This window comes from Cyprinodon tularosa, unplaced genomic scaffold, assembly GCF_016077235.1.
Source record: "Cyprinodon tularosa strain WSP-4 unplaced genomic scaffold, ASM1607723v1 ctg761, whole genome shotgun sequence".
Taxonomy (NCBI): Eukaryota; Metazoa; Chordata; class Actinopteri; order Cyprinodontiformes; family Cyprinodontidae; genus Cyprinodon; species Cyprinodon tularosa.
In genome coordinates this window covers 196,015-210,407 of record NW_024039520.1, presented here as the reverse complement: position 1 = coordinate 210,407, position 14,393 = coordinate 196,015, and the positions used below count along the sequence as shown (strand labels likewise).

The following is a 14,393-nucleotide window of genomic DNA, read 5'->3' as shown; positions in this document are numbered from 1 at the left end:
TGGGGATACTTTGTTCAGAAAGTGTTGGTCAGAGGAGGGATGGAGCGAGCTAAATAATTACAAAGTAACCTGATGTTAAGAGCCTGGATGACGGGTTTTATCTAGAGGAGAACTATTCAAATATAGCGTATTGTCATGTTAGAGTGGAGCAGATTGCTGCCCACAGACGTTCTACATCCAGTCTGACTGAGGTAAGCTAATTCAAGAAGATTAGTGGCCATTTCAGTTTAAATCATGCACCACTATGTGATGGTTTATTACATTAAATCCCAAAGGAAAACACTGAAGTGTGTTGCCCAACGGAGCACACGTTTCTTAAATACCTGCAGAGGTTGTGGTCGCAGACATCAGAGAACCAAAAAGAGTTGTGGTTCCCTCTGATGCCCCGCCCTCAGAGCTCGGCTTGACCAGACAGCTGCTGAAAGACGGAGGGGAGGAAAAAGTGGTTCCACCGCCGGGACGCAGCGTTGAGTCTGTGAAGCTGAGGAAGTCTGAGGAGGATGGAGCGGCGGGAGCCTTGCTGGCACTCGTCAGCAGCAGGCCTGAGAGACAGGTGGAACAATTGGGGCATTTACAAACGGAGGAAACAAACGAGGAGGAAGTGAGGACAGAGAGGAGTGGAAGGATAGTGAGCAGTACTGGAGAAAAGAAAAATGGATCTAAGAAAACAGACACTGCAGCTGCAGAGGTTTCCATTTTAATCTTTTGGGAGGAAAGAGATAACTTTAATAATAAATTAGAATCCTTCCTGATTACAAAGTCCTCCCATTTATCAGAGGAAGGAAGCGTCTCTGAAGGACGCAGATGCAGAGAAACTGAACTAAACCACAAAACACACCTTCAGCTGACAGGAGCTCAGAGGTTTAAACAGAAGAAAACCAAAGACCAGTGTGATCGCTACCTCCTCCCATGTCTCGATTTCCCTGCTTGTCTTACGTGTCTGTGTTTGTGTTTTCCAGACAGGGCCCCAGATTACAGGAGCCAGTCGAGACGAAGCGGTGGAAGCGGTGATTACGCAGCCACACACACAAAGCTCTGGTGCCTGAGCGAAATCCACTCAATGACACAGCGCTTCCACAAAACACACACATCAACCTGCTTATTTAGGTCTTACTGATGCTGCTGTGCTGCAGCTGCAGATTTCATGTTTCAATTTTTTTGTTCAACAGCAGATGATTTTTCACTGTGTTTCCATTTTCCTAACTGCAGGGAGAATTCCCAGCTGTGGGGAAAAATTTACATACGGAAGCATTCGCTGCTATTAATTCACCTTGATGGAAAGGCCCCGTGGAAGCGGAGGCAGATGTAGAGGAGGTAGCCATGGTGACCACCGCTGAGGGTAACGGTTTCCCAGACGAAGTGAGAGACTTGCGGCCGCTCCTCTGTCCGACGGCGTGAGGGCCGCCGCTGTTCTTTTTGTTCTTGCCTTCGGACGCCGCCTTGGTCGCATCTGCCACCAGGCCGTCCTTGGACGGCCCCCCCGAGTGAGCCGACGACACTTCCTGGAAGTTGGCGTTGGTGAATCGCCCACTACTGTCGTCTAAACGCTTCTGAGAGGCCGCGGGCAGAGAGGGAACGCCTCCTCCTGTGGTGCCGCTGTTGTAGGTCTGAGCAAGGAAGGAAGATAAGGAGGACCCAAAAAAGAAATAAAAAACAAACTACTTTGTAAATATCCCAAAACAGACAAGTAAAGGAGAGAACAGTGCTTCATTATGTAAGGAAATCTGAAATAAATATATGATTTAAATAAGAAAACAATACTAGTGTATTTTTACTGTAGTTCAAATAGACACTAGATGACAGTACATTCATTATATAATTTCAACAAGGATTTATTGGTAAAAAAATAAATAAATAAATGAATAAAAAGGTAGCATCTGGTTAATGTCTGCTGCTTTGGCCTAATCAAATATTATATGTATTATACAAAACTACTATACGTTTCATACAAAAAAGTGTCCCTAAATATAATAAAAGTCTGAACAGGAGGAACTTATTATTGTAGATCTTCACAACCTGCTTATTATATAGAGTGATACTACAGTAACTATAACTATTTTAAATATATAGTCCTATAAAACATATAGTATTTGTTTCTTTTAAGTTCCTACTTGTGTACTTGTTGCATTTCGTCAAAGTGTTACATCTTTGGAGGTTTATTTCTATTTATATATGCAACATCGCATGGATATACTATATTTATTTATTCATTTTTGTTTTTCTTTACTATGGTTATTAATATATTTTGTCTCAAATATTGTTGTATTTTGATTTGTAAAAAATTGGAAATAAGAAATGCAAAAAAATGTATACCTTCAAACAAAAAAAACATATATAATAGATTTTGTCATTAGCGAAGGGGAGACTTTCTTAACAAAAATAAAGACTGTAGAATGAATATTGGCCAATTAAATATAGATGATTCATAGATGGATGGAGAAAAACATGGATGACAGGATGGAAGAGCAGTGAAAAATGCTCACCTTGTCAGGGACCATGATGTTAGGAAGAACAAGCGATGGAGACATGTCCATGGAGCCTTTCTTGTGTCTAGGTTTATGTCTGTCTCGCTCCTTGTGCTTCTGAACATGTTGAGTAAAGAAACCAAAGGAAAAGAACAACAGATTAGTGAAGCTGCTTAACGTGAGGGAAAAGGATTAATGTTCAACATACGGAGCATTTGAAGAAAATCTTGTTTGTAAACATTTTAAGGAAGGAAAAAAAAAGAAAAGTTTGTCACATCTGAGTAATTAGAATACAGACATAGAAGGCGGGTGTGTGCATGACAGAGGGAGGAAGGCACTGCTGCATTTTAATGACTCAATCTGAGATTAAAGTCCAAACAGCCACAGAAACAAAAGAGAGCGATGGAGGAGAGATAAAAAGGGGTGTTTAACATGCTGCCATATAGAGAAGAGACCATCTAAGTGCCTTGTGCTGAACCGTTCAGATACTCCCTGTTTCGCCCAATCAGATCGTTCCTCTCAGACCATCAAAGCTCAATTTACACCCTCGCCGGCACAGCCAGACACCGTCACCCTCCTCTCGCAGCAGAGGTGGTGACTGGGTGCCACATTTACACCTCACAAGCGCTCCTCACACTACATGATTTCTGCAGACTGTCGTACGCAGGCAAGGTGCACAAACTCTTTAAACGCACACTGGCACGTGTGCAGTCATGCATGGTTCAGAGAGTATGGTGAAAATGTACAAAACATCCCGATAAAACAGCGAGGGACTCGGCGTGTTTGTGATGTTCCGACACATATGTAACAGCAGAAAGCGCCCCTCCCCACGGGGGTTTGTTAAAGGCTCAGTGCGGGAAGGATTGTGACAGTTTAGCCAGACTTCCTCCATGAGTGGCAGTTAACAGACATCCCCAACCAAACCAGGAGATAGCAGCTTCACTCAGTTCACCGACTTCCGATACGGTGCAAGATTTAAGAGTCACAAAAATTGTTTTTAAAGAATATGTCTTTAATATGCCAAACTTAATTCAACATAACTTAGCGGCTTTTAAAAATTTATTAAATTTGAACATTTTTGGTAATTTGAAGAAAAAAAGTTATCAAACACAAATTTCTCTGACATTAAGGCTGATTAGTTTAGTTTATTATTTCATATAATTTGCAAGGCTTGAGAGCTGGATGATACATTTATACATATATATATATAAAAAAAAAATATATATATATATATATATATATATATATATATATATATATATATATATATATATCGATATTCTTTTTGTCTTTAACAATATTGCCTTTGAGCTTTTGCAAAAAAAGGTCTTTTTGTACAATTTTCTTGTTTTAAAGCCAGAGTTGATAAACCTCTGTCTCTTCCAGAACAAACTGCATGCTTGTCAAAAACCCATAGGCTGCTCATACTACTCTGTCTGCAATAGCAAAGCAGTAAACAAAAAGCACAGTGAAGGTTTTTTTTTGTTTTGTTTTTTACACAAAGACAGAAGATGAATCCAAATGTTGTGCTGCACCAATAACCTCTGAGGAGAACAAAGCGGGAAGCTGAAATCTTCAGGATTCCCTTGTTGTTTTTCATTAACATTCCAGAGGTAGGTGTTGATGGACAGAGGCTGAGTGGAGAGAGTCGGGTAACACATCCACTCAGAGGACCAACAGCGCCGGTCGTGGGAAACATAACACACATGCTAACACTGTAGCTCCGCCACAGCCTTATCAATCATGGCGATTGATTAAACAGAGAAGCCTTTTAGCAGTGTACGCTCCATGGTCATCATCGGACATGTCGTTTGACCCTTTGAATCCGAGGAGAATGAATTTAAAAAAGAAACCGCCTCTTTATGCTCCTTTAAAAGCAATCGTTTAATTTAAGAGTTAAACATAAGTGGTGATGCTGGTTTCAGACATGGGCTTCTGACGCAGAAACAGGGCTTCTGGTTAAATCATCATCAGAGCCATAATTATAAACGTTCCTTTCATTGGAGGAGCGCAGATCAGACTGTTCCTGGATGACAGTAAAGCATATGAAAAGACTATATGGAAATAAGAAAAATACACTACTTAGATTTTTTTGATAAATGATATCATAATTCAGCTGATAATACATGAATTAATAATAGTTGTGTTTTTATCTCAACAAAGTGCATAAAAAGTATGAGCAGCTGGTTGCAATAAAGGGATAAACATGTTATAATTTAGTTAGTATTAAAAAATGCAATGAGGGGGTCGGAAAAAAACAAAAATAGTACTTTGGTTCACTAAAGAGAGCTGATCCAGAACGAAGGGAAGCCTTAGACATTTCTATCTTACATAATTTGCACAAAAGTTGACTCTATTGTTAAAAGGGGTAGGCTTTTATTTATCTTTATCATGATACATTTCTAGTCATGATAACAATTTTTATTAATTATCTAAAAGACTTAAATTAGAATGATGAGTGATGATTAAAAAAATTAACTGCAAATGTATTCTTTTCATTGGGGCAATTTGAAGGATTAAATACGGTTACTAAGGTTTGTTTTTTTTAATATAAATCACAAAACTTTATGTAACTGATGTCCTGAAAAAGTCTTTTTAAAATGTGTATATTTTTTCAAAATAACTATTTGTGATTTTAGGGTTGTGATTGCTGTGCCACGCAGCCTCAGCAACCTATGAATTCAAAGAATTAATGAGATGAGTATTTATCGCAATGAGATTTTATGGCCATATCCCCCAGCCTTAATTCCCAATTCAAGTAAAAATCAGAAGTGAAGAATAATTCTCTTTAAACAGAGACTTTAATGTAATATTAAAAATATTAAGTCAGTGTTTTATCAAAGCTTTTATATTAAAAATCCCTTTATCAAGAATTGAAATTTAGCCATCTCCCTTTTTTTTTTTTTTTTTTTTTTTTTACATATTTTTCTGATATAGCGCTAAGTTTTTATACATTTTAAAGAAGAAAAGAGCAGTTTCAAGCCTAACTAAGTGTAGCCTCTGATAGGTTCATTTTTAAACATGGTTCTGGATCCAGTTAACAGCTGGTTAAATTAGCTAGGGTTCAGAAAAGTGAACCAGAGTTGAAGCCAAACTGAAGTTTGGTCAAATCTGTACGGAAAGCTGTTAGGGCCAAAAAAGAACCACGCTTCAGAGATTTAAACTAAATGTTCACTCAGTGGACTTTAAGCTAATGAGGTAGATAGGTTAATTTGGTGCAGTGGACAGCCTTCCACTAATTTAGAAAAGCAAAATAAAATTTTGCTAGAGGCCATGTTGGTCCTTGTTTGCTTTGAATCCAAGTTCAATAAAATCCTAAATCTAGTTGGTTTAGACCAAAGCTGCAGCTTTAATTAAAGAATGCTAAAACAATTAAACCCTAATATATCATTTATTATATCAGAAAACACCGGTCTACTAAGGCTAGAAGGGTAAAGTTTTATCTAGTTCAGATTTGAAATATTTCCCAGTTCGAATCGATGGCCTCAGGAGGACGAGAGGGCACTGGAGGTGGAGGTCAGACAGAGAAGGAAAAGCAAGGGAAGACGAGTAGAAAGGGAGGAACGGGAAGCAAAGGAGAAAATAATCCGCCCTGGCCTGGCAGGAATTCCCCTGTGCCGTTTCCTGCAGGATTTCTGACCAGCCATTGTGTGCGTGCACGTATGGATGTGTGTGTTTCCTACAGGCCTTTCGGAGCAGCCAGTGTGGGGGATCTCTAAGCCCCTGCTGTTGGTTGACTGCAGGCTCTAACACGAGGTGGGCATACATCTGAGCCTCCACCGTGCATTACAAATGCATGTGCAGACAGACAGACAAACACGCACACACAAGGACCCAAATCTAATCCAAATGATCCCTGACCCAAGGAAGGGGATAGAGAGTATGCGTCTATGAGTCTGAGCAATGGAGGAGGGGGATACGCTAATGCTTCCAAACTGCTCAGGGAGAATTACTACACCTAAAAACAAGAGCCGGGAGACGGACAGAATCAACTTTGATTTGCACACATTCATCCTGAAGCTGCTATGGTCAGACAAAATCACCAAGGAGTACAAAACCTATATATTCCATTTTCAGTTGATCTCAAATATTATCCCATGTTTTTCTATCAAAGCAGTGAATAAAATGTGAAAGATTAGCTCGGTTTACTTCCCTCTAGTCTGAACAGGTCCAAATACTGCAAGTATCAGAGCATAAAAATGAATAAGGATTAATGCCTCCTCTTGCTTTCTGTTGGTCTAAGAAGTTTGAAATAACTGAAAAATATTTAGATAGAAAAAAAAAATAGAGACAGATTTTGTCTAGAGTAAAGTAATGCAATGCCACATTTTACCTTAAATCTCCTCCTTTAAAAATTTTAATTCCTTTATACGTTCTGCAGGACCACCTATCCCAGTGCAAAGGCTAAATAATGATTTTGTCAGGTACGAGTTCTGTGCTGATAATGGAGCGGCTGTAGTAAACATGTTGTCCCTGCCGTTTCACTGAACAAAATGTTATCTCAGGCTTGGACCAATTTGGCCTTGGCTGAAGAAACGTTCTCACACTGGATGGAGTCTAAATAAAAGAACCTATTTGAGCTTAAAATGGGGTTTTCCTTGTTCTTTTTTTTATGTGAGTAAATGTTTCTGTTTTTTTTTAAACGTAAACAAAGAGGAAAGCTAAACACCAAAGAAATGAGAGAGGAAGATAGCATTCTAATAGTTTAATGTCTGCATCATAAACACTTTTTCTAGTGGTTACTATCCAGTAAATGAGGAAGGATTGTTCTGATTAAACTCTTAAAAAGGTCTGGTGAAGGAAGTATTAAAAATACATTCAAAACCTTACCTTCTAGTCTTATTCACCTTTATAGTCTTAATATACCCTGGACTATAATTCCAATATGAAGGAAAATCTGAGCCAACTGTCTTATGTCAATGGTACCAACATTGGTAACACATCTGCAGCATCTGGTTTTCTTCTAGAAACTCTGAGGATATCCCTATAAATTTTGGAAGTTTCAAAATTGTCCACCTTCAGTTTTAACCTTCCTTTAGAGGAGGAAACAACTGCTGTTGACCAGTGTATGAGAGGATAAAAGGTAGGGATTTTTTTTATTTAAAAACTGCATATTGCAGAGTTTGTAATTTTGGTAAGTTTTATCTAGCACTCTGTGCTCATATCTTTTCCAGTTGATTAGAGTTTATAAAAGGAGATAACATTCTGTCTATACAAAGGAAACATACAAAAATAATAATATTCATTAATTTCACAAAGATATCAATTATATAGAAAATTCGTGACTTTTTTGTTTCATCAGAAAGTTTCCACTACTCATTGCGAGTCTTAACGTGTAACCCCTATTCAATTCAGTTTACTTATGTTGCACTAGTTAACATCTCCAGGCACTTTACAGTCAATTTAATAAAATCCTATAGATGGGTTAAGTCATTCATCCAAGGGAGACCAAGCAGACTGCAGCAGCTCATTGACTTGCAGAGTTCCCTCTTCCTCAAAGAGTATGCATCTTTTCAAAGAGGATTGGATATTCATTGAGCGAGCAATGAGCGAGTGAAAGTCTATCTGACATTTAGAACATGTTACATGCATGAATTTCTTCCCGTCACTGTGAAACACATTGCAAGACTTGACATTGCCATTATATGACATACATTTTGCATCTGAAGTGCAGCCGAGAATCACTCAACTTTTCTAGGTGTATTATCAGACAACAAACACGTGCAATCTGGAGCTGTTTGCGCTATTCTCACATTGCAAGAAGTTATCAACTCCGCACTGTGTCCAGATTTCAATGTGAAACCTAGTAAACTGGGGTTGCCCGCATGGTGAGTTATTCTCTATAAAGCCAAATGCAGGCCGTACATCAGAGCTAACAACTGCTACAACCAGGCTCCACCACATACTAATTAGAAGTAGCGATGCCTTTCAAAAGAGCAATAAGGTCAGTGCAACCCAAAAATAGTCAAAAGAATTGTGTTCTATTATGAATGCAGGGAGTGGACAGGTGGATTTTTACTGATGTGATGTAAAGAGGAACTCTACAGAGAGGAAAAAAAAGCTTTAGCATGAGAGAAACAGATTGTGTCTTTCAACCTGTCATTGTGCCTTCTTCTGTCTCTCCAAAATGTGAGCACCGTGTAAGTTTCTATAAGAGTCATAGTCGTGGGTGGAGGAATAGGGAGGGTAAGGTCACAGGGCTGTCTTACCTTCTTGTCCTGCTCTGAGGGTATATCCATAGACTGAGAGGAAGAGTCACTTAAGCTTTGAGACCTACTACCACGGCCCCTGCTCCTTCGCTAAAAAGCAAAGAGGACTCCAAGTTACTGGATAGAACTCCACTAAAGAGGCTTCATATTGATCAAAAATAACTGAGATCAAAATTTAAAATAAGGAAAGAAGACAAAAACATTTGACTGAAATTATGGAGGAAAATGTCAAGATCAGTCAAAAAGAAAATCTTTGGAATAAAAAAACGGCACTGAACTGGTTCGTGATGGGTGAAAAAAAAATATTGTGGCAGTAGGCGTTCAAATAAAAACGCATTCAATGTTCAGGAAAAAAAAGAAAATCACCAAATATCAGTATAAAAAAAAAAAAAAAATCTTTTTTATTTATAATTTCAAAAAAGGGGGAAATAACTCAAAAAACATTTTTTTGCAATTAGCGCTTTGAAAAATTCTAGGACTTTTTGCTTCTGAGAAGAATGCAGAGTTCTTGCTGGAGATATTTGAGAAGTGCTGCAAAGATTAAAGACAAACCAACTTTTTGATACAACAAATTAATTACACCAACATCTAGGTTTCTCTGACAGCTAAAAGACTTCAACAATTCTTTGATCCCTTAAAAAACTTATGCAAAGTTATGCAACCTTTGTTGCTTAACTTCGGCTTTGAAGATGCCATAAAAACAACCATTTCCCAGACCTCCGCAACAGACAAGGCTATTAAAGTGGTGCATCCATAGGTGCATCAACCAAACCAAAACGAGTAAAATAATTCATACAAGGTGCCCCTGAAATGTCTGTTTAAAACCAAATTCACTGTAACTGAGAGCAAAGCAGACTAATCATAGTTCAAAATTGGTTTTACAGACCACATCCAGTCAAACACCATATGTTACTAACATGGCGTAAATATCTATCAAGTCACATTCCATGAAACCCATTCTGTTGACAATGCTGTCATTAATTCCCCCACGCACATTCCTGTCATCCAGACCGTCCAAACTTAATGACATTATACCCCAGCATCCAGAGCAATTCATATACGGTCGATGTAATCAATGTGCCAGCATGAGGTAACAGTGGAAAATGCTGTCTGTATGGATGCGTTTGTGCACGGTGTCCTGTATTCTATTCAAGCATGGCCCCACAGATCAGAGTGGTGCAGCCACTTCCCCGTCAGTGACACAGGAATCCCTGTGCCCCCCCTTAAACAACTGATGCTTAGCAGACATGTGCAACCAGGGTGTTAAGAGAGAGACAAACGCAACAGTTGATCTTTTCAGCACATGTGTGAACGGCAGACAAGTGTTGGATTTTGTGGTCCATTTTCTGTTCATAAATGTGTTTAATAACTTATTATTTTTGGATAACATTCAATCTGACAATGAAAAGATGTTCCAACTAGGTTGTGGGACAAAACAAAGATGAGATAATATGGAGACTATGTGAAGGGAGAAAATATTTGTGCACTGTAAAGGTTTACACAAGTTAAAGCAATAATTAACAGGGCAGCTTTTACATTTTAAACTTTTTTACAACCTAAAACCCAAGGCAGGTTTTTTTCCATCATATTTAAATTACATGGAATGGTTCTAAAGCTATTAAATAAGTTTGATGCTATGATGGAATACAAATTGGGGGACGTCACCCCAATCTTCAGACAAGAAATTAAGGAATAAATGGTGCGAAATATTTATTTTAAAAGGACAATGGGAGGAGCAAGAGTATGGGGGGAAAGATGATTTGAAACCATATCAGACAAAAGGGAAAAAAAGGAGCGTGAATTCAATGAAACAAAGTAAAAGCAGTGGAGAGATAGGAAGCAGAAGAATGGCTGGAGAAGAAAACCAAAATTATGTGGCTGTAGACGGAACAGAATGGTGTCAAAGGAGGCAGAAAACAGAAGTAGAACCTAAAAAAGAGCAGGTGACTGTGGGTCTGATGAGAAACAGGAAGCCCACAAATGTTTTATTGAAACAATTATTCTATGTAGAAAACTAACAATCTATAACATCCAATGAAACTGAAATCTAATGAAATTTAAATGTAAGGCTGAAACAATTAATCGGCTTAATCGTGATTAACTGATTATTGAAATAATCATCAATTACTTACTAATCAAATAATCATTAACTGGAGTATAGAGACTGTAAAATACGCCTTTAGCCGACAGAGCGACCCACTTAGAGCAGTAATTATGCCATGATTGTAAAAAAATATATAATCATTTGCATTATGCTCTATCCAGAAGATTTATTTTCACCTGGTTTCATTTCATAAAAAGTCTTCTTTAGGGAACCTTTGGCTATCCGATTATTTATCGATTAATCAGAAAAAGAATCGACAGACAAAATAATCGTTAGTTGCAGCCTAACCATTTTCAAAATGTTGGATAGAAGCTGCACCTTCACCACACACATGCAAGAAAGGCAAAAACAAGCAACATGCAACAAACCAGGTTGCTGCGTATTATTTCACAGTGAGCACCGACATGGTGCCATAAAATACTATTCACTACAGCTAACAGTTCATCTACCTAAACATATAACAGAGATCTGAGTTAAATGTGGTTTATTTACGAGGTTACTCGCAATCAATATCTTACGTTCAGTGGACCATCATCTGACAGACTTCAGTTTGAGTAAAAAGAGAACAATTTTACTGAATTCATAAGGTACGTATGAGATTTAAATGGAACAAAACCTGAATGGTCCAATCAAAGTCCCCCTCTGAAAAACAATAAATAAACGACTACTGATTTACTAATGTGAACATATCGATAGTGGGATGCAATACTTCACTTATTAATCCATCATTGAAATGGCCTTAAACTGATTGAGTAATCAAATAATTGTTACCGGTAACTGGAATTATTAAAAAAATCGTTGTTAGATTAATTAGCTACTAAAATAATATTATTGAAAGATGTGAAATAAATCCTGATGAATTCAGTTGAAAAATACTCTGAGTGTAAACCTTTCCCGGCATCTTTTTTTTTTTTTAAGAGAACCACGACAGGTTGTTTAATTAGCCTCCTTATTGTTTGGCTAACTAGCCTGGCGTCCGCTGCTTAACAGGAATGTTGTCCTAACCTCTTAGCTTGCCGGTTCTGCTTTCAAGAAAGAACCATATTTACACAATTTAGGTAGAGCTCCTTTAGTTTTCATACAATGACCTTTAACATCGTCGACTGTCTGGCTTATAAAAAGTAGAAATATAAAGCAGAAAATAGCATTTTCTATTGAGAAATACGAAATTAATAAGTTGGTTTCTTTTTTTAAAGGATGATTTTATTTTTTAGTCTCCATTAGCTTAAGCTAATAAAAAAAAAAAGTCTGTCAGAAGGTAATCTACTGTAGGGAATAGTGCCGTTCTTCACACTCTACTTGGAAAAAAAGAACCAGAGGGGAAAATAAACTGAACATTAAAGGTGGAATGTATTTTATACGTCATGTAAAGAAGGGGAAAAATTTCCTAATCCAATGTGATGTGAAAATGTGGGTTAGTATATAGAAAATACATGCAATAATTATATGAGGGCACTTACCAGTTTGCTGTGATGGTATTTGCAATATCCACAGTATTTGACATTATCTGCATCTGAGCCTTGTTCTTCACACAATAAACCTGCAAACTGGGCACTATTGGGGCAGAGGATAAAAAACAATAAATAAAATAATAAACAGTGGTGTAACAAATATATCCTGCACTTTCACAACTATATCATGTGGCATATTAGAAAATGTAGGTTTGAAGCACCAACACAAAGAAGAGGTAATGAGTTTTTTAACTGCTGGACTTGAATTCCCATGATATAACCTTAGACCAACATGTCAGAAGAGAAAATGAAAGAGCCCAGGATGCTAGTGTGGAGCAGGAAAAGTGCTGGTGGCTGATTAGTGGGCTGACACCACTGTCATGTGCGTTTTACCATGTGACATGGAAGGCCTGTCTGCAGCCGTGTTTGTTGCAGGTCATGCAGGCTCCGGTGGCTGCCTTACTCTCTCTGCCCTGCTCCTCGCATATGTAGCATGTCTGCACACAGAGTAAACCAGTTTTATTGTAAAATAAATAAAAACAAAAAAAAACACAGAAAAAAAAACATTGATCTACTTTGGATTTTTTCCTGTGGTGTTTTAGCAACTGAAACTTTTTTTCCCTTTACCTTGTTATAGCGTTCATGTGGGACAGACTGTAGAACTATGGGCTCCATAGTAGAGACATTAGCAAACTCCACCTCTGGTATGTAGAGGGCACAAACAACATGGGCCCAGCCTGTAACGATTCACAAAGAATACATAAAAAACTCCTGCCAGCAGAGATTCTGCAAAGGAACAACATTTTTTATTCATTTAATTCATTAACTATTTGGATTTTAAGGTGGGTGGAGCACTGAACAAATTACAGAGAAAAACCACCAACGAAGCAACTGATGCTCTGATCTTTTAACCCATCTTGTTGTGCTGAATTAATAAGTAATCTGACTTTCATATCACTCTAAGTTCAGCAGCTGGTTCACACCGATACAAAGGCAACGCCTAGAAGTGAACCACTAGTGATGCCTTTACAGAAAACATTACATTATAGACTTTACCTCAAAGTCTTACCCAACAAAGTCTAAGTTCAGGAGGTCAAACATACATGTTTATGTCTTTTATTTATTAGTAATGTATATATATTAGGGCTGCAACTAACGATTATTTTAAAAATCGATGAATCTGCCTATTATTTTTTCGATTAATCGATTAATCGGACAAAAAATATTTTTTATATTAACCTCTTTATTCCAAAATAAACATTTTAGACAGAACAAACAAGCACACAAGTACAGGTTGCTCATTAACTGTACTGGTGCAATATGAAAAATAAATGTTTGTGTAAAAACTACGCAAACTTACATGAGAAATGTAGCTGTACATCCACAAAATATAGGGTACTTTGTTTCATAAAGTGCAAAAAAATACTTTTTTTTTTAAAGCCCCTAAGGGGTTCAAACAATAGGCCCCCCCATTTCAACAAATGAGGTTTTTTTAGACTAATAGAGTTCTGCCTTTTAAGACAAGAAAGTATAGCAGTTAAAGTTGCTACTTGAGAAAATACTTAACCATAGAGATAAAAATAGCCCTGTGATTCAAATTATAAATTGTATTTGGAATAAAAATGAGAGAACTAGGGGTAGTAAAAAAACACATCCTCCAAAGACAGATATTTACATGGGAATGTGGCATATAATTAATTGACATATTACTGATTTTGCTGGATTTTATTCTGCTTTACTTCCATAAATTGCAGGATCTTTACTTTATTTTTGCCAGAAGATTTAAACTTTAAAAGCCTTGCCCTCATAATTTGCAATTTAATTTATTTATAAAGAAAATATAAACGCTGCTTAAGCTAATTTAAATGAAATTAAAAGTAAAATAAGTAGCCAACCTTATCACTGTCTGTAACCTACTAACAAGGTAAGGAAAGCATCAGATGAGCTACCTGAGAAACTAACGTTACGTTTCCCCACTTTAAAACGAAACATACATGGTGGTTCCGTGCCATGTTCATTTGTTTTTACAAAAGTTGCATGTTACGACTTTTGTACAAAGCGCAGGCTATTTTAATTATTGTGATCAATTTGCACCGTCAATCCTTGTGAATGCGCGCTTCATTTGCAGTCTGGACGCTGAGGCTCTGACTGCAGTGCTGAGAGG

The 14,393-nt window shown here is 37.5% G+C and overlaps 1 protein-coding gene across 6 annotated transcripts in view; it reads right to left on the bottom strand.

Annotated features, from left to right (window-relative positions):
- Nucleotides 1-14,393, bottom strand: part of mllt10 (MLLT10 histone lysine methyltransferase DOT1L cofactor) — a 50,407-nt gene that overhangs the window by 20,676 nt on the left and 15,338 nt on the right. For 4 of the 6 annotated variants that reach the window (XM_038270472.1, XM_038270467.1, XM_038270468.1 and 1 more), the window contains exons 4-10: nt 12,857-12,966; nt 12,623-12,726; nt 12,239-12,332; nt 8,675-8,764; nt 2,484-2,582; nt 1,271-1,607; nt 324-542 (exon numbers count right to left, since the gene is read on the bottom strand). In XM_038270472.1, the coding sequence (XP_038126400.1) occupies nt 324-542; nt 1,271-1,607; nt 2,484-2,582; nt 8,675-8,764; nt 12,239-12,332; nt 12,623-12,726; nt 12,857-12,966 (1,053 nt within the window). The remainder of the gene's footprint in view (nt 1-323; nt 543-1,270; nt 1,608-2,483; nt 2,583-8,674; nt 8,765-12,238; nt 12,333-12,622; nt 12,727-12,856; nt 12,967-14,393) is intronic. The other 2 variants (XM_038270471.1, XM_038270470.1) reach the window with 2 other exon arrangements.